The sequence below is a fragment of the Argiope bruennichi genome, chromosome 3, assembly GCF_947563725.1.
Source record: "Argiope bruennichi chromosome 3, qqArgBrue1.1, whole genome shotgun sequence".
NCBI classification, from domain to species: domain Eukaryota; kingdom Metazoa; phylum Arthropoda; class Arachnida; order Araneae; family Araneidae; genus Argiope; species Argiope bruennichi.
Genome location: NC_079153.1, coordinates 66,553,100 through 66,572,628, shown reverse-complemented (window position 1 = coordinate 66,572,628; position 19,529 = coordinate 66,553,100). Strand labels below are relative to the sequence as shown.

General features: G+C 29.6%; 1 protein-coding gene across 2 annotated transcripts in view; it reads left to right on the top strand.

Moving 5' to 3' along the window:
- LOC129963732 (dachshund homolog 1-like) overlaps window positions 1-19,529 on the top strand; it is a 238,170-nt gene that overhangs the window by 153,475 nt on the left and 65,166 nt on the right. For both annotated transcript variants that reach the window (XM_056078259.1, XM_056078258.1), the window contains 3 exons: window positions 13,262-13,347; window positions 14,427-14,621; window positions 15,567-15,782. In XM_056078259.1, the coding sequence (XP_055934234.1) occupies window positions 13,262-13,347; window positions 14,427-14,621; window positions 15,567-15,782 (497 nt within the window). The remainder of the gene's footprint in view (window positions 1-13,261; window positions 13,348-14,426; window positions 14,622-15,566; window positions 15,783-19,529) is intronic.

Below are 19,529 nucleotides of genomic sequence, written 5' to 3'. Positions count from 1 at the left end.
TCGGCTAATGTTTTCATCGCCAACTTCTGAAATCACACCACTCTCCTTCCTGACCGTTTATCACATTTACGTCACTACAAAACGACAGTTTTAAATTTTACACTCAAAACCCAGGAAACCGAATCTCAAAACAACACAAGGACCAACTCGGAAACAAAACAAAATATTCCCATTCTTCGCCACCACCTTTAATGAAAAGGCAAGCTGGAAAATTTTAAGCCTTTATGACATTTTAATCCCACATCCAAACCTAAAGCCTTTTACCTTTGCTAATCACTCTGAGACAGAATGATCCGAATTTCCTGTTGTATTCATGCAACCCAAGAGTTGTACTCAACACCCCAAATCTCTGGGATGGGGGTGATTTGGTGGATGTTAATTTAAACATCGTCCTGTCCCTCCGGTTTTGTTGCAAACTCTTTTACTCACACCTCATTAGACGGGGGTTGAAATTAAACTTTAATTATACAAGATTCGATTGAAGTTCCATTTCGAAAGCACGGTGATGATGAGGATGGAAACAGGAGTATGATGATGAAATGTGGTAAGAGTTGTTGCCAGCATATGGAATCCTGGCTTTATTTTCTGTAATATATTTATTGATTCATTGGCTTAATTGCATCTGTTGTTAATTTCATAGTATTTCTTATTTTTTGATTTAAGAAAAATAATGATGATGATGTAGGGGAATTAATATGGGATGAAAAAGTGTAGAAATTAAATTAAATCTGATTATATTGAGTCGATTTTTTTATTGTGGTTTAATTACAGTTTCCGTATATCTATGAGGGAAACTATAATGAGGTTTCAAAAGACTTTATATTTAAAACTTTAAATATATTGGGATATATTTTGAATATACTTTAATGAGTTCATTAAAATAAAAGAAGACGCTAATTAAACTGAATTAAAATCAAAGAAATATTTATTTTCAGTGATCCCTTATAAATTTAATTTTTCTACGAAAGCAAATCTTACTTATTGTTTCAATTGCTTTAAAAATCAGATAAAAATTTCACATGATTTATTTTAAGAAATTTAATATTTTTAATTTAAAACTTTTTTGATTTTACTTCGCTTAATATGGGTTCAATAAATTTATTATTAATTTATCGGTTGTTTGAACAATATATTCATTTCTAATTTAATTTTTAAATCCTTAATTTAGAGAAGAGCTTATAAATTTATGAGTTGATTAAAGTGTATTGAAAAGGTATTTTGAAAATAAGTATGTTAGATATTGATACCAATACATTTTTTTTCTTTTATTTTTAAGATTATTTTTACAGTTGAATTTGCTGGCATTGGATATTTGATCTAATGAAACTTATCTTGAAAATAGAATTATAAATATAGTTTATGCATTTTCATAAGAATGTGTAAAGATTTTTGATATAAGACTCCTGTATGTACCTTTTTTCAAAAAATTTTTCCATTAGTTCTTCATGTTTCAGTATTTGCTAATATATTTATTGACTTTCTTATCTGAAAAAGCTGGAGGAAAAATTGTAATAAAATTATGTTATTTTTTTTAAATTTTAGATATAGTAATGAAAACGACTTGGAGTTGAAAAAGTATCACAGTTCAAATTCTGTAAAGTATTCCGATTTTAAATTACTTTAAATTAGAAAGTATGATGCGATTCTTCTGTTATAAATGATACCAGAATGGCAATGAAATCAATTCATTAAATATATATATATATATATATATATATATATATAAGTAACCAATCTAAAGTAAGAAAAAGTTTGAAAACGAAACTAAAATGAAAACGAAACAAAACAGTTTCGAAATCGCAACTAAAATTTATTATCTATTTAAACTAAAACCAAAAAGGAACTTCATAGTATTTAGAGAGCGCAATTGCAGCTACTTCTAAAACACAGATGAATTTATACAAAAGTATTAGAATCAAGTTAATATTTCCTATTAACTTGATTCTAATACTTTTGTATATATATATATATATATATTTCGGATTATCTGGGGAGGGAGGGGGGTTCTTGTCGTTGTTGTTGATTTAGATGAAAATATTTAGAGCTTCAATAACTAACAAATTAGCATAAAAATCAACATCATAATTAAAATTTTGCAAAAAAGAAGTTTTAAGTTATCTTCAGTTATAAAATAAAGCCCAAAGCGCTTTACAAATGAGATATTTCAAATCTCATAGTGAAACTTAAATCAATTTATTTCAAAGAAATCCATTTCATATTACCAGAATACAATGCTCTAAACCATACAATTGTCCTCCCCCCCCCAAAAAAAAAAAAAAAATTGCGTGATCTGCAACAAAATTCTTCACTTCCTTTCCCTTTGCAGAATACTTAATCTTGCAAAATGTCCTTTTATGATGAATAACTGGAAAGCGAGCGATATGATTTGTCATTCTACTTGACATTTGTACCTTTTTGTAATTTTTTTTCTACCCATAAAAGGCAATCCAGCCCCGCCTCGCCTTTGATGTCATTGGTCATACAAGGAGCCCTGCGTATTCCTGTCACTGCTAGCATGATAGATGGTCGTGCGGAATTTACTTCATTTCAATTTTCCGTCCCAGAATTCCACACCTAAACAATGGACGATAAAATATTTTAGATAGTTTTTCTCCCATTCTATCCGACTGGATAGTTTTCTCTTGCGTTCTCTTCTTTCATTTCTTTGCTTTTTTTTTTCCCTGATCAAAATTTTTGTTGAATTGGGAGCAGTATCTGTGCAATAATAAGAAGTGCGGTACCTTGTTCCAAAAGAGTTTTTTTTTTCGTTTTTATTTTTTACGTAAACTTTAAAGATATCGAAGTGAGGTTCTGGAAATAGCATGGACTGTGATGCGAACAATTTATGGAAAGAAATAATTCTAGATCAGTGGGTCGTATCTTGTTTTTTGAAAAAAGAAACTTCGGACAAAAGTTGTTTGAAATATCTGGGGAATAATTTTAATCAAAATGATTTTGAAAATAAATAATTGTTTGTCATTTAATTGCTAGTGCATTTCGCAGAATGTAGTAATAAGTACGTACGAAGCTCAAAAATCCAAATTAACAAATTAGTTCATTTGTTTAAACTAAGGATTTCTTGGGAATCGCTGAACCAAATGAAATTATGTGGAAATATATTGGGTGCGGGAAAATTAGGTGTAGTTATGTTTCAAACCTATCCTGGATCTTCTGTTTGTCAAAATGATCTTGGAGCACATAGATAGAGAATTCCTCACTTGTGCTGACGTAGGTAGCGATTCACTAACATAGGTAGAGACTCCCTTGATTTAGAACGAAAACTCAGCCAATTTAAATCAATAAATAGGTTAATTTGTCTAAATTGAGGATTACTTGGGTATCGCTGCCCCTAATAGATTTATGTGAAAATATATTGGCATCGTGAAAACCGCGCTAAGTAAGATTTCTATATTGATATTTAGAACGGAAGCTCAATAAATTCAAATGAACAGATTTGTTCATTCATTATATAAGAATCCCTTAGATGTAGCAGTGGTTTATTAGAAATACATCGGAGTCGCAAAAACTAGGCCAAGTCATGAGTCCAAAGCTGATGATTAAAGAAGGCTATGAGATCTTCTGTTAGTCAAAATGACTTTGGAGCATATAGGTAGCAATTTCTTGACTGCTTTTTTTATATAAGGGTAAGCTGCTCCTTAGAGAACTTCCGGGTTTGTTTTTTCATTTAGTGAAAATCCAAAAAAGTATCAGCATGCATCTTAATTTCAACATTGTTGCTAAACCATACAACAGTCTAGCGGTTTTTGATTAATGGTAATGAGAAAACAATGAGAGGACTTGACTTATTACCTTTTCCCTTCAATTTATATTTATCGACCATTCACAATTTTTTTATTTCCTTAGGCCACAATATGGCATGAACATTCCTTACTTTGGCGTTTCTATTTATTTAATTGTTCATATTAGCTTTTTTAAAATTAATTTTTAATCACTGGCTTAGGAAAAAAAAAGAAATTCTTGTAAATGAATCTCCAAATCATACTCGATTAATTAAATTACTTTACAATTTTTCATTGAACTAAAAATTAAGTATAAAACTCCTGTTATCCATTTAAAATATTTCCTTATTTAAATAAAAAGTACGATTCCACTCTTTCATCATTACAGCAAATTTATTTCCTCTTCTAGATTACGCTAGGTCCCGATCATCTTCGTTTTAACTTCTTAAGCAATTCAGTCGACGTAACGAAAAAAAAAAAAAAAAAAAAAAAAAAGTGAACTCGCTCCATATCTCTGCTTTGACTTAAGCTACAGATTAAGAAAACGAGAGATCACGATATTTATTCTAATTTCCGAAACCACATTAAAGAGTCTCGCCGCCTCCATCTGTCTTAGATATTAAAAGGACTTAAGAGAAATATTTATTGCATTCGGTCAGGCTTGAATTTACATTTGAAAGATTATTTTCATAATGACTTTAATCATGCATTTTTTTTATTTCTCTCCTTACCTCCCCTCTCTCTTTCTCTCTTTGTTAATTCGTTTTTTCTTAATAAACTTAAACGAATACATACATGAATATATTTCTTCTTCTTCTTTCTCTCTTCTAATTCACACATTCATTTATTTCCATCCCATAAGTAATTAGACAGGGAAAAGTGCTAAAAAGAAAGCGGCATATTATGAATAATAAAGGAAAAAAAAAATTAACGGACCAGAAGAGAAGAAGAAAGCAAAAGGACATGACGAGAAAATAAAATAAAATGCGAATTTGAAGCGCTGGAGAGTACGAGAGTAAGAAAGAAATATTTAAAAAAGACTTTTTTTTTATAGCTGAAAAAGAAAGAAAAGGCTGAAGAAAATTTTCCAGTAATAAATGAATAAAAAAATAGTCGAGATTTAAAACCTTCATATCGTTTCTAGGGGAAAAGAGATAATCACATCTCTGCCACTTTCTTCAGGGGCTTTAATTTGGCCTAAAGGGAAGTTAAAAGACGGTTTGTATATGTATATATGTGTGTAAAGGGGGGGTGGGCTTAATTATTATTCAAAATCTGGATGTCTTTTGCCTTTTGCTCAACTCTAAGACCCTCGTTCCCTAATGAATATGCATTTCAAAAAGGGTTAGACGGCAGGGGAATAGGCACTTTTAATTTAGACGAATGTGCTGCTCTTATATGCAACACAGAGCAACAGAGTATTTAGATTTTTCGAGGTAAAAAATGAGCATCCGTATGAAAAACTACTGAAGAAGAAAATGACCGAAACACTTTTAACAAAGTGTAGAATGAAGAAGAGAAAAAAAGTGATAGGGAGAGAAAAAGTTGAAAAAAAATATGATTTAGTTGCCATTTGTGGAAGTGCAAATTTTTCCATATTCATAACACTTTTGGTAGAGTAATATGCAGATAAGTTGGATATTTTTTCACGGAAAATTAAAACGTATATTTCAAAACAGAAACAAGGCTTTTTTAAATTATATTTACAAAAATATAATTTGATAATTTTTCGAATAGATACTGACCTTAATAAGGATACTGAATTCAAATAATTGGTTAACCCGGTCATGCATATTGAAGATATTAATCTTTTCAATTCGTAATTTATATAAAATTACTTATATTGCATTTTCATGTAATGTTATTTGTGTTATTAATTTTTGAAGGTGCGTTTCAATAAGTTTTAAAAGTGTGTTATTGTTATTTTAATTTTTAACGATATTTTTTAAAGATAATATTTGAATACGAGCATTTTGCAAGCCATAGTATTTATTATTACTTTATTTATTATTATTATTACTTTTTGTTACTTTTATTTATATTACTTTTATTATTATTTTTATTACTATTTATATTACTCTTATTTATTATTACTTTTCCGTATACAACACAATTTTAAACATAGTTAAACACAGTCTCCTATTGCAATCTTTTCTTTTGATGTCATTGGAACTTTTACAAAGAAAAAATGCCTTATGGCACGGCCAACATTTTAGTTTTAAAGAATAACCAAAAAAGTCAATTGATAAAAGGTATTGGATTAAACTTTTTAGATCGAGTTACATTTAATCCCAACCTATTGCCGTTTTGAAATATTAGACGCAAAGTTTCAGAAACTCCCTGATGGAGATCTGAAAAAAAAAATCTGCCATATAATTAGTTTTACATTACAATTTCAAAGCAAAACTGTTGCCATATGGCACGACTGAAAACAGTCAATAGATAAAAAGTATTAAATCGAATTCCAGCTAATTACCATTTTGGAATGTAAGACTCAAAGCTTCAGCAACTTCTTTATAGAGATCTGAAAAAATAACTACTATACGACTAGTCCTACATTGCAATTTAAAAAACACTATGTTATGGAACAGATGAAAGCAACCTATAGATGAAAGATATTGATTTAAACGTTTTAGATTAAATTTCAGCTGATTCTAAAGTATGAGCTACTTTTGACCATTGGACGAGAAAAATTGAATAACTTCCCGAATATATCAAATCATAGCAAGGGGAAAAAACACACCTCGAATTACAGACACGATTTTATGAATTCAAAACGTGGAATATCCTAATTTTAGAATACGATTGATAAGATATCGCTGATTTTATATTATTTTGAAGAGACTCTCGAATCTCGTTAAAAACAAGCGTGTGAATTATAGCCGTTTATATTATAGTTGTTTAATTTTGAAAGGCGCCGATCGAAAACAAGACTTTTAAAATACATTCATGACTTAATAGCTATTTAAAAATGCTATCAGGTTGAAATTTTATTTGAAACCCTAAATTTGTTCCATGGATAAACTACTTAAAATGCCATTTTTTCTTTGAATCAATCTTTGGTACATTGGTTTTAAAGCAAACCGCCAGTTTGTAAGGGAGCCGAGAATCAGGCTGCATCCGTATCGTTTCTTGAGAACAAGATGCCAGGAAGATGAAAACAGATAAAAGAAAATATTTAGCTTTAAATTTACAATTAATATGGTTTCATGGGACTTAAATTTCATGACATTTTCACCCTGGATTTCAACGGAAGTTATTGAAACATCGACAGTTAAACAGGAAATAAAACTTCGTGAATAATGTTTACGTGGTAATTTGTCTTATGTAGTAAGCTCTTGTATAACGTGGGAGGGAGAATATATTCTGCATAATTTGAAATCATGTTATCTCGGACGACTTTCTGCAAGTTCAAACATATCTCTTATTTCTAACTGCGCATTTGCTAATGAGGTTTTCTTTTTTTCATGCCTTCTTGCATGGAAGAAACCTTGATCATCGGTCTTGCAAATATCGTAATCGTAAAAGAATTCTAACTCGAGATTTTGACGAATCTTTTCTTCACACCTTTGGAATTTTGTCTGCTTGTCAACATGATACTTCAAAACCGCTTTAAGTTTGAAGGATCAAATTTGATATTTGATCGTGATTCCAAATTTGAGGATTTCTATCAAAAATTGAACGAAATCTATTCAGAGGAAGTCTATTTGTCCTACGTAAGTTAATAGGATATCTACAAAACGAAGAGAGGCTAGATATACAAAATTTGATGCACAGTTTTAATATCTAAAATATAGATATGTGTCAAATTTAAAAGGAAATTTGCCAAAATTTGTCATGGTTATTGGAATAAATAAATGCTTATTAATATAAAATTAGAAATAAATTTTAATGAAGAATTTTCACCCAAAGAGTACTTAAATATCACAACTGATTTAAATTTTTTATTGCATTTAAAACATTTGGAATCAAAGAAATTTCTTAAATCGAAAAGGAATATACAAGCCCTTGATGTAAAAAAAGAAAACAAAACCATCTCACCGTTTCAAGTTCAGTAACCGGTCTTAGTTAACAAGCATCTCCCTCCTGAATATTCCCTTTGCATTTTTAAGAAATTATTTCAAACAATTTATTTTTTATTGCATTTGGATATTCTGTGGCAAAGAAATGTCTTAAATTGAGGAGGAATATACAAACCCTTGAAGTAACACCGTTTCAAGTTCTGTACCAATGTCAGTTAACAAGCATCTCCTTCCTGAATATTTCCTTTATATTTTAAAAAAATATTGAAAACAATTTATTATTATTTTTTTTTTACATTTAAGGCATTTAGAGACGAAAAAATTTCTTAAATCGAGGAATAATATACAACCTCTTGAAGTAAATCAGAAAACAAAACCATAATGCCATTAACAAATTCACCGGTTTTAGTCAACAATCATCTCCTTCCTAAATATTTCCTTTACATTTTTAAGAAATTATTTCAAAACAAACTTTGCTTTTTTCGAAAAACTCACTAAATTACCAAGGAACATATATATCCTTTAATTTGAAAACCTCATTCATTTTACTTGGAAATCCTCACCGCAGACAGTCCGAAAATCGACAATTATAAATTACCGAAAGGGAAAAACCCACACGATAATTAGCCTACTGTTCCCCTTCTTCGGTATCTCTTGTTTTGAACAGGGTGAACAAATAAAGCTATAAGTATCTTTGAATCATTCTGATGCTAATTTGTTTTTAAAAAGAAACTTTCTGTTTGAAGATTGACGTCTGAATTACCGACTTCATTGTTCGAAGCTTTTTGAAAAAGACAAACGGTTAAATTGGATATCAAACAGTAGAAAACAAAAGCTTCACTTTTGCCTTATCTTTTCCCACTTATCAATCGGAAGTAAGAGGAATTTGCTCATTTGTTGGCACTATGGCGTAAGTCAGACCAGGTGTTTTTATGGTAGATTTCTACGTTGAATTTAAAGCTTCCCTCATAATACATGTTTGGGCATTATTCTTGAGTAAAAAAAATCAATTTATTTTTTGAATGCTTTTTAGGCTTAACTAACTACATAAGGATAAAATATTATTGTTTTGAATAATATTATATTTGTGAATAATAAAAAAAAATTGTTTCGCTGAAATATTGATTAAAAGTTGAACCCTTTTAATGTATATTGTCACTGTTAAATCAAAATGTTCGTATATCAAATGTGCTGGAACTTTTTATTTCTAAAAACACTCGTAAAAAAGTAAAACACGTCTGTTCTCAAATTGTTGTTTATAAAATATATAATTGTTACATATGGGACCAATATTCGATAGTGGTTCAATAATTGCATTAAAATTTTGCATACTTATGGTTTTGACATATGATATATTGATATAAAAGTGTCTATATGTATTACAGGTAAATATATTATATGCATACATGTTTCTGATTCACGGATTATATAATTTTTAGAGTTATAATGTAAAAGTATATTTCATGTATAATGGGTGGTTACATTTTAATAACTTATTTCACGAAGTCAGCACTGTCGTTAATACTGCTTCCTAAGATCATTAGTTTTCTTTTAAAGAACCTTTTTAAGGACTATTGATATCTATTTGATTGCCGTAAATGAATTAAACCATGATAAATGAACCATTTTAAATTAAGATATAATTATTTTTAATAATGAATCATTTTTTTTTTTGTTATTAAAAAAGTTCGAAGGTTATTGATTTTTTTTTTTTTTTTTTTTTGTATTTGAAAAAGTTTGCCTTTTATATTTAATCAGTTTAAATAAGAATTTATGTAATTTGCCTTTAAGACATTTCTGCGTTAAAGACAGTACAAAATTTGAATTATTTTTCTTTCTAAAAATAATTCATTGACATTCATTGCTTCCTGAATTTCCGTGATATTATCCATCAAATGAAATTCTTAAAAATCACTACAGACATGGACTCCATTATAAAGAATATCATACTTTTTTTTGTGAGTAAATGTAATAGTTTTTTATGCGTGTGCATTTGTTATATACATGATAGGTTATATACATTTAAATAAAAATTTGCATTCATTTTTTGTGTATTGTATGCAAATCTAACATGGAAGATTACTATTTGCTATAAAAAAATCGAACTTTAAAAATCTGTTTCTTATAGATAAATTGCAAAAGTGACTTTATTTAAATTTGCATAAAAAAAAGAAAAAAATGTCCTTGAAATCGTGAGAAAATATAAATATACGTTGCATTTAGCGTCAGGCGATTCCTATTGCTTTCATTACCTATTTTCCTGAGCATTCTGAAATGTATAATTCTATTAATTGGAACTTTTTATTCTTGTGTTTCTTAATAATGAAGAAATCAATATATACATTTTATAAAAGTATCTACAACTTCTCCTAAGTTTCCACAACAGCTTATTGCAACCTCCTCCAACTAAAGTTACTTCACGTCACTTTCGCTTGGAACGAAAGTCCGGGGCCGAGAGAAAAGTGAAAAGGGGGCGCGAAAAATACGCGCTTAAAATTACATTTGCTGAGATTTCATTAATCACCAGTCCTTTGGGGGGAAGGAAGCACCAGGAAAAGAGGGAGTGTTGAAGTGAACTGTGTTTCATTAAACGTGTATGTAAATTAGGAGAGTGAACACTTTCCAACAAATGGGATAATGGTTGAAACATCTCGTTCCTACTACTTTTGGATTTCAGACGACTTTTCAGCTCGATACTTATCACCACTTCGCATCTTCTGCCTTTTCTTTTGTCTTTGAGAAAGGAAAAGGTGGGGTGTTTTAGAATGGGGCTATCTCCACCTTTTGGTTTTGGGAGGAGGGGAGTCATCGGAGGGGATCGTTTGTGGTACTGATTAGTTTTTTTTAAACAGTGTTTTGTTTAGGAAGAAAAATGCAGTGTTTTTATTGGTCTTGTGAAGACATTGTTCTGATGTTCTTATAAATATCGTTCAATTTATTTGTATTGAAAAATAGTTATTGTAAACAATTATCCAATGGTTTCGGTGGCCTAGCCTTCCGGACCAGAGATTCGCATGTTCGAAACCTCATTCTCCATGACCTGGTGAATTTGTCTAAGACATAGGTTCCCAAAGTGGTCCAGGTGGACCCCCAGGGGTCCATAGGAGACCACACGGGGGTCCACGTAGACGTGAAAAGAAAACAGGGGTTCACAAGTTGTAAGTGGGGGTTCACGAAAAATTGCTAAACACTAAAAACGAAAAATTTCACGACACTAAAGGCGAATCGATATTTAATGTCCTGAGTGATTTTTTCACAGAAAAATCTATTCCATTTACAAACATTATTTCGGTGGCAGCAGATGGAGATCCTGCCATGTCTTGGGTTTATAAGCCATCTTAAAAGAATAATACCAGGACTAATTGCAATTCACTGTGTCAGCCACCGACAACACCTTGTAGCGAAAAATTTGAGTGATAGATTGCACCAATCGCTTCACTTTGTGATTAACGCAGTTAATAAAATAAGAAGCAATGTTTTGAATACCCGTTTATTTGCACTAGTGTGCGATGAAAATGATGAAGATTTCCAACGACTGCTCTTGCATACTGAAGTACGCTGGTTGTCGAAAGGTGCATGCTTATCGAGATTTTACTCACTTTTCGAATCAGTGATAGAGTGTCTGGAAACTAAAGCACCAGATTTAAAAGAAAATCTGATCAAATATAAAGCGGAAATTGCGTACTTAACAGATTTGTTCATAAAATTCAATGACGTTAACTTGCAGTTACAAGGGGACAGCCTTAATTTAATAAAAACAAATGGTGTAATTACGACTTTTCTTGGTAAATTGAAATTAATGAAGCAAAATCTTAGTCGGCGAAAATTCTCCCAGTTTCCGCACTTGTCACAGATAGAATGTCTTGATGAGAATATTCAGACATACGCTCGACATTTAAATGCCCTGCATGATGACTTCAAAAATAGATTGGAAGATATTCTGACGATGGAAATACCACCATGGATCATAACCCCATTTGATGAAATGGAAGAGGCGAATGTGGTATTACAAGAAGAGCTACTTGAGCTCAGCACCAACGAGGAACTGAAGGTGGAATTTAAAAAACTCTATCAAACATTTTGGCTGCAGGCAGAAATCAGCGAAAAATATCCTGGATTGTGGGAAATTGCGAGAAAATTTTTGATAGTGTTTCCCTCGTCATATCTTGTCGAAATAAGTTATAGTGCCGTTACCAACCTGTTAACAAAAATAAAGGAGCAGATTGAACATCACAGAATGGGGAGATTTGAGATTACTTCTTACAAAACTGAAGCCAAATATTAATAATTTGCTGTCAATTCATCAAGTACATCCGTATCATTAAAAGTATGACTATTTTTTATTGTTGATTTACATTTCAGAGTTCATTGTTGATTTTTTGTAATAATAAACGTTTATAATTTTGTATAACCACAAGTATTATTTTAATAAATAGGACACAAGAAAATGAGCTACTTTTTTTTTCTTCTTAACACCCCCAATTTAAGGTGATATTTTTTAGGAGTTTTGGGAATACAATAGAAATGTAGCAGCAGGGGGTCTACCGAAAATAGTAAAACTTTGAAAGTGGTCCACGAGAAAAAAAAGTTTGGGAACCTCTGGTCTAAGACAAATGTTCTTTCGTTGGTGTGGAAGGTGGATCATGTTCAGCTGTTGTATTTATTACCTGGCTACAGTTCAATGTTACTAGTTTTATTCCAGAAAAGCTCATATGAACAAAATATTAATTTAATTACATAAATATTCAAATATGATTTCTTTTGAAAAACAAGAGAATTGTACCTGCAACTGCGGTAATACGTAGAGCAGACTGTTATACTGCGCTGTTTAGTTATTTCAGTAATTATTCTCCTAAGTTTATTTTATAATTTATATGCCTTATGGATATAAACAATAAAGTTTTTATACCTTAGGATTAAATAAACGCAAAATATTGTAAGGTATTTTTACGGTATTGTATCTATCAAAACACTGATTAAAATGATATTAAATAATATTAAAACATAAAATACAACATCTTTGCGACTAAAATAAGTCATACAATTTCTAAAACACCACTCGAATAGTCAGTGTTGATTTCATTTCATTTTATTCAGAAATATACTATTTTTTTTTTTTTTTCATTTTCTCCCTACATACATTAATGATATCACTGCCCCCTTGTCAAAATAAGGGAAGTGTGCTATACTTGGAATGCTGTGGCATATGCAAATTCGAATGTAAAAATTAAAAAAAAACCTTAATAACTAATAACTAAGAAACAATAAAAACACACCAGTTAAATTTCTATTAATTATTTAAAACTTTCTTACAAATTTCTTGAATGAATATTTAGACTAAATCTATTGCATATAAAAGAAGTTATATTTATATGCACGAAAAGATCTAAATAGAGTTCATTCTCTCTCGTTCTCTGATTTATATTATTTCCTATTAAATATGATTTATAAATTTCCCAACTAAACTCAATATACGTTTTTTTTTTTTTTTTTTTTCAGATTACGTGATGATAGAGTAGATGCTTCTGAAGTTAAGGACAGGATGTATTATGATGTATCCAGAGCGAAGGATAATTATGTAAATGGTAAGACTGATTGAAAAACGATAATCTTAAAATGAATATGTTTATTAATTAAACATGTGATGCTGTGTTAGCTTAAGCTGAAATATAATAATAATGCATAATATTATTTTCATCCAACTATGACAAGCCACTATTGAATAAATTTTATTCTAATTATTTTGCTTCTAAAATTCAGTAATCCTATATGTACTTTTTTCAAAGGATTAAAAAATATATCATTTAAAATTAGAATGTTATTATGAAACCAAACTTTTCATAATAACATTCTAAAAAAAAAGTCTGGTTTAAGGTTCTTTTTACAAATAGATAAAATGTATATATAAGTTAGTAAAATTGCTAACTCTAGCTTTTATTAAAAAATTATGTAATAGACAAATTTTATACCTTATTTAAATATGAGTATTGAAATTCTTATCCAGGAATACAAAAAAAAAAGTTTCATTTTAAATATTATATTATGTAACCTGAAAAATGTTTTAACAGTTTTACAATACATGCATTACAAACTGAATTATTCCCCCTTTTTTAATCAGTTTTGGTCAAGTAATAGCCATGTCATCAGTTGAATATTTCACAGTAATTTACGAAAATATCGTTAATCATAGATATTATCACATTAAATTGCAATATGTTATCAAATGTATCTTAATAAAGTCTAACGTTTGGTAATATACACTTACTTGTACAGAATTTCAATGATACAAAATAATTTTGATTAAACTTTTTTATATTTAATTTATTTAAACTTTTTTAGATATTTAATTTATTAAAATTAAATACATTTTATTTATACTTTTTAACATGTAATCTTTAATATTACAAGTATTCGATTTACTGACCTGTGTGGCGATTTTCCGCCTCATTTACATTAACCACGCTTGAAATGACTCCTAAATACTATCTGAGAGTTACGATTCAGTTTAGAACCACTTTTTTTTCTTAAATACCTTGTATTCCACCAATCATATCAAATCAATTTTTCGTCGCTTTTAAAAAAAAAATATTAATTTTTTTCTTCCCCTATCTGCGTGTAATCTGATCTGATCGTCTGCTAATTGAAATCTCTTCTGTATGAACAGGTGGTAGCGGTCATAGTCCCGTACTCAACCTCTCTCAAAATAGCAGCCGTGGGGGAGGCGGCGGGGTTGGTGGTGGTGGTGGAGGAGGTCCTGGAGTCCACCTCAACAGTGCAGAGGGCAGTGGCAGCGAAGGGGCCTATAATGATGGCGCAGATGATGACTATAGTGACGATGATGATGATGACAGAGATCAAGGTCTCTTTATTAAATATTAAATTATTATTATTAATAATAATTATTACTTTATCATTAAGCACGTCTGCTTACTTATATTTTGTATAGGTGTTGTATGTTTATATATTTGGCTAGTATTCAAAATTCGAATGTTAATATCGTCAATGGAATATTAATATTTTTTAGATAATTTTAAATATCTTTAAAGAATTTAGGAATTTTTATCTAAATTCTGAGAAATTTTTACAAGGTTGAAAAATTGCGTGATTATTTTTAATTTCTATTTAGACAATAGTGTTTTAAACAAAATATAAACTCTAAAATTTCAAGAATATGTGTTAATTTTTAATTAATTGAAAGAAAAAAAATCAAAATTGAATAAAAAATTTCTTTAATAAGGAACTTTTATCGAATACCTGTATTTATGAACTATTTATTTTAATTGAATTTAGAAAGATTTGACATGTTCCTAGAAACAATAAGAAGTACTTCATGTTTAAAATTGAAATTGTCTTAATATGAATTATCTCATTTTCTCTCTCTCCCCCGATAACGAACGATATAAAGCACTGTATTAACACGAGACAATTTTAAGATAAAATTTTTATTAGTAAATCCAAGTTAACATGTATAATAGGACATAAAACTAAAAAGATTTTCAACATTAATGGATTAGCCCTAAAATTATTTTCTCTCTCTATCTATCTATCTGTGTGTGTGTGTGTGTGTGTGCGTGTGTGTGTGCGTGCGTGCGTGTGTGAGAGAGAGAGAGAGTGATTGATAATAATTTATGTTTTTGAAAAATATTGAAAGCAATTTTTTTTTAAAATTTAGGGCTGAATCTATTATTAGTTTATTACCAGTATATCCTTAATATTTTTATTTAATCACTTTTTTTTCATTAATAAGATGAACTGCAATTCAAGCTTGAAATTTTGCTTAATCCTTTTCTTGTATTGACTATAGATTTCAGTGATCACCCCGATGTCAGCAGCACAGCCAACGGCGAGCGATTGGCTCCTAGTCAAATGTTTCCATTCAGTCACCTCACAGTGGACGGCGGATCCCCGACCGGTCAAGTGGTTTCTTCTATCGAAACACTCCTCCGGAACATTCAAGGCCTACTCAAGGTGGCTGCCGACAACGCTAGGCAGCAGGAAAGACAGATAAACATTGAGAAAGGTATTGACCACTTAACCGAATTCATAATCAACTTTTTAACTGTTTAAAGTAAACGCAATTTCGTATTTATAATTAAGTTAATTAAAAATTATCAAAAAACACACTTCAATCTTTTGGAACTTTTTATAATTGAAATTTCTTTAGGAATTTTTATAAATAACCGAGAAATACATGAATTCCTTTAATAAATGATTGATTTTACATTTGTAGAATATACTATTATTTTTCTGCTTGCCACTTTTATCCATCTTAAAAAGACAATGATAATTTTTCTAATAAACTTTAATTTGTCTTCCTATATCTCATACAAAAGAAACCATATATTTGACGATACTAATTGCCTATGTATGCTGACTTTTTTTTTTTAACGATACCCAAATGTACAAATACCAATTTTTGGAAGTACTGTATCTGAAAATGTACCGTGTATTTACTTCATGTTTTCAAATCAATGATTATGTGAAGTATTTTATTCATTTTCTACTCAACATGATTCAACAACAACAACGAGGATTCGTACAGCATTCTTTGCACTGATACTTTTAAACGAAAGGAAATGGCATGACATTTATTTCGATGCATAACTTTCCACAAATTCACAAATAACTCTAATCGCTACTATTTTTGCTTTGAACTTTTAATATATCACATTAAAAATTTTAAAATGTTTTTAATAATAAAGATAATTTAGAATCTATTTATAGCATGTTACGCAGAAAAAAAATTTACGAACAATTCTAAAAGTTGCTAAAAAAATGAACAATGCATTATTCAATAATTGTGATGTGAAAATAAATATTACAACAAAGCCACAATCTGACAAATGGATAATTGAATGATCTACTTAAATGAAATGTTTCTAATTAAATAGATAATATTGTTTTTCAGAATATTTTTTGTAAAAATACAACTATTTTAATTAACAAACATGTTTGCTTTTAAAGCCTTTAAAGAGAAAATTTACGAAGGGTTTCTTTTATGACTAGGAGAAAGCTATCTCCAATCTCGCTTTTAGATTCGTAAAATAAGTACACGGGAATACACAACACAAAAAAAAATAAAAAATAAAAGTTGGGGGAAAAAACCCAAATATATACGAATGTACAAAACAAACGAAATTTACTGTCGCCTCTTCTATCCTTTATAGCCTTGATTATTCATTTCATTCTTACTGGAGTTTTTCTCCTACACTCGAAAAAAAAAAGTTGAGAGAATAATTTGGCTTAAAAAGAAGATAGACCATATATATCCTTATACATAACACACTCACAAAAAAGAACGAAACACATATTGCAGACGATTTCAAAAAGCAAGTAAACAAACTAACAAATTTCCTTTTGCACCAAACGAAAATACTGCGGAAGGGAGAAAAAAAAGATTGTAGTAGGGGAGAAGTAGCTTTCATTTTCAAGTGAAGAGACTCCTTATTCTCGAATCCAGCTCAATTTGGAAGCAAGATTTGATCTGGCGGACTAATCTGGATATGGGCCGGCGAGGTGGGGAGCAGATAACAAGGGGCAGCGGGGCCTCATTAAAAGCAAAGTACACAAAATGAAAACTCGTGTGAAAAGCTCTTCATCAGGCTTGGCGTGCGATCGCTGCCATCAACCGCCTCGTAAACTCCTTCACGACCGCCTTTTACGACCCCTCGTAAAAGACGCGCTTTTCCATTGCTCTACCCGCGGATAAAAGCCAAGGGACAGGCCCCCACATTTGGCGATATAGGGTGCCTTTAGACATGTTTTTGTCAGAAAAACATCATTTTGTTATTAGAAAGGATAATATCAATTCAATTTGAAATCCTATTGCGAATTTTTTTAGTAGTTTACTATGTACTTCGTATTTTATATTTATTTATATTAAAAAATAAGTTAAAAACTATAAATCTTGGAGAATTTTTTAATTATCTATAAAAGTAACTTAAACTATAATTAAGGTCCCATTAGTCGTTCTAAAATCACTTACAAAGAGTAGTTCTGGTGCATTTTTCAATATCAATAGGGGGGGATGAATTTTTTTTAAATTAATAACTTATAAATGATTCATATTCATTTTTTGTATAAACTTGGTCTAAGAACAGAAATAGATTTTAAATCATAAATGGATATACAATCAAATATGACTTATATGACTTCAAATTTAAATTAAATGTTTCATTCAGAAATCACACTTTTTATTTATCCTTATTTCTAAAGATAAAACAAAAGTAAGTAAACCTTGCAAATGATTATCACGAGCAGTAATGGATCGATACAAGAATAATATATTTTATGTATAGACTACATGCAGTCGTATTAATGTTATTCGAATTAAATTAATCATGATAATATTGAATACTATTTTTTAAAAACGAAGTCTGTATTTGTTCCTAAATTACAAAACTTAAATAACCATTTATTATGTTTTCTTCTCACAAATTTACGATATTTTATCTGTTTATTCTCTTATTTAATTTCGATTCACTGTTAAGCTTTATTTAAATGTGATATCACTCTTGAATTTACGAATGACATAATAGCGTATTTTAAGTGATTATTAAATATTAATAAAGGATAAAATTTTCTACTATTCATTAAAACTAAATTTAGATCATTTTCTACCAAACTGTAACATTACTTTAACTGCATCTTTATTCATGAAATATAATATAAATGTTTTTTTATTAAAAAAAAGTTTGTATTTGTAATAAAAACTGGTTAATTTTATACTATATTTGATTAAATTTAATTATTGGGGAACTCTTCAAAAAATTCCTTAAATTCGGGTGGCTGAGAATTCTAATAAAAGTTTTGCTTTTGAAAATTTACTGCTTAATATTTGAACGAGTGTTTAATTTATTTAAATTCTTGTATTGATTTTTAATATTAATTTTAGGAATAAATATTTTCGGGTCAACATAACGAAATTTGAGATTTGTACATATATCCTAAATAGCTCTCAAGATCAGATTTAGCTCTGTTAAGACTATTAGTCAATACAAGTTTTGCACTTTTTTTCAACTTCCAAACTTCCGACACCAATTATATTATTGCTTTTTTTTTTATTTCATATAAATATAAATAGTTTGTCGACAACAAATATTACGACAAAATAAAATTATAAAACATTTTATTGCTGGTTATACTCAGCATAATTGCTATTACCATATAATGTATAAAAATTGTTCAATTTAAATTTAAAATGGATTGTAAGAAATTTTCCAGAACTGTTAAACTGTGCATCCGTTGGCTAACTGAAAAATTAAAATAAATAAATAAAAATAAATGTTCCAGATTAATTTGCAAGTGTATTTATAACACAGAAAAAAACAATAATCTGAAACATGAAAAATAATTTTCTGAACTCTAAAAAATATTTAATTTTAATTTGAATATGCTCAAGTATAAGACCCTTTAAAATGAAATGAAAGCCAAATATTCGATAACCCTGAGAATATTTCAAAAAAATTCTGGAGACCCCTGAAATTCGGGGCCCCCTATTTAATAATCCGACCTTGCTAACAACAACAACAAAAAATGTATAAATAAATTCTCATCAATAGCAAGAATAGCAAAGAATGACCCATTGGCGTCTCATATTGGCGACCACAAATTCGTCAATGATCCAAAAAACGAGTAACCCTTGAGTGCTCTCTTCGGAAATGTACCTTATTAAAATATTTCCTCTCTTTTCTCATTTTCGGTTCCTTCTCCTACATACAAAATATCTATCTGACACCCCCAACCCCTTCCGTGTACCCCCACCCCG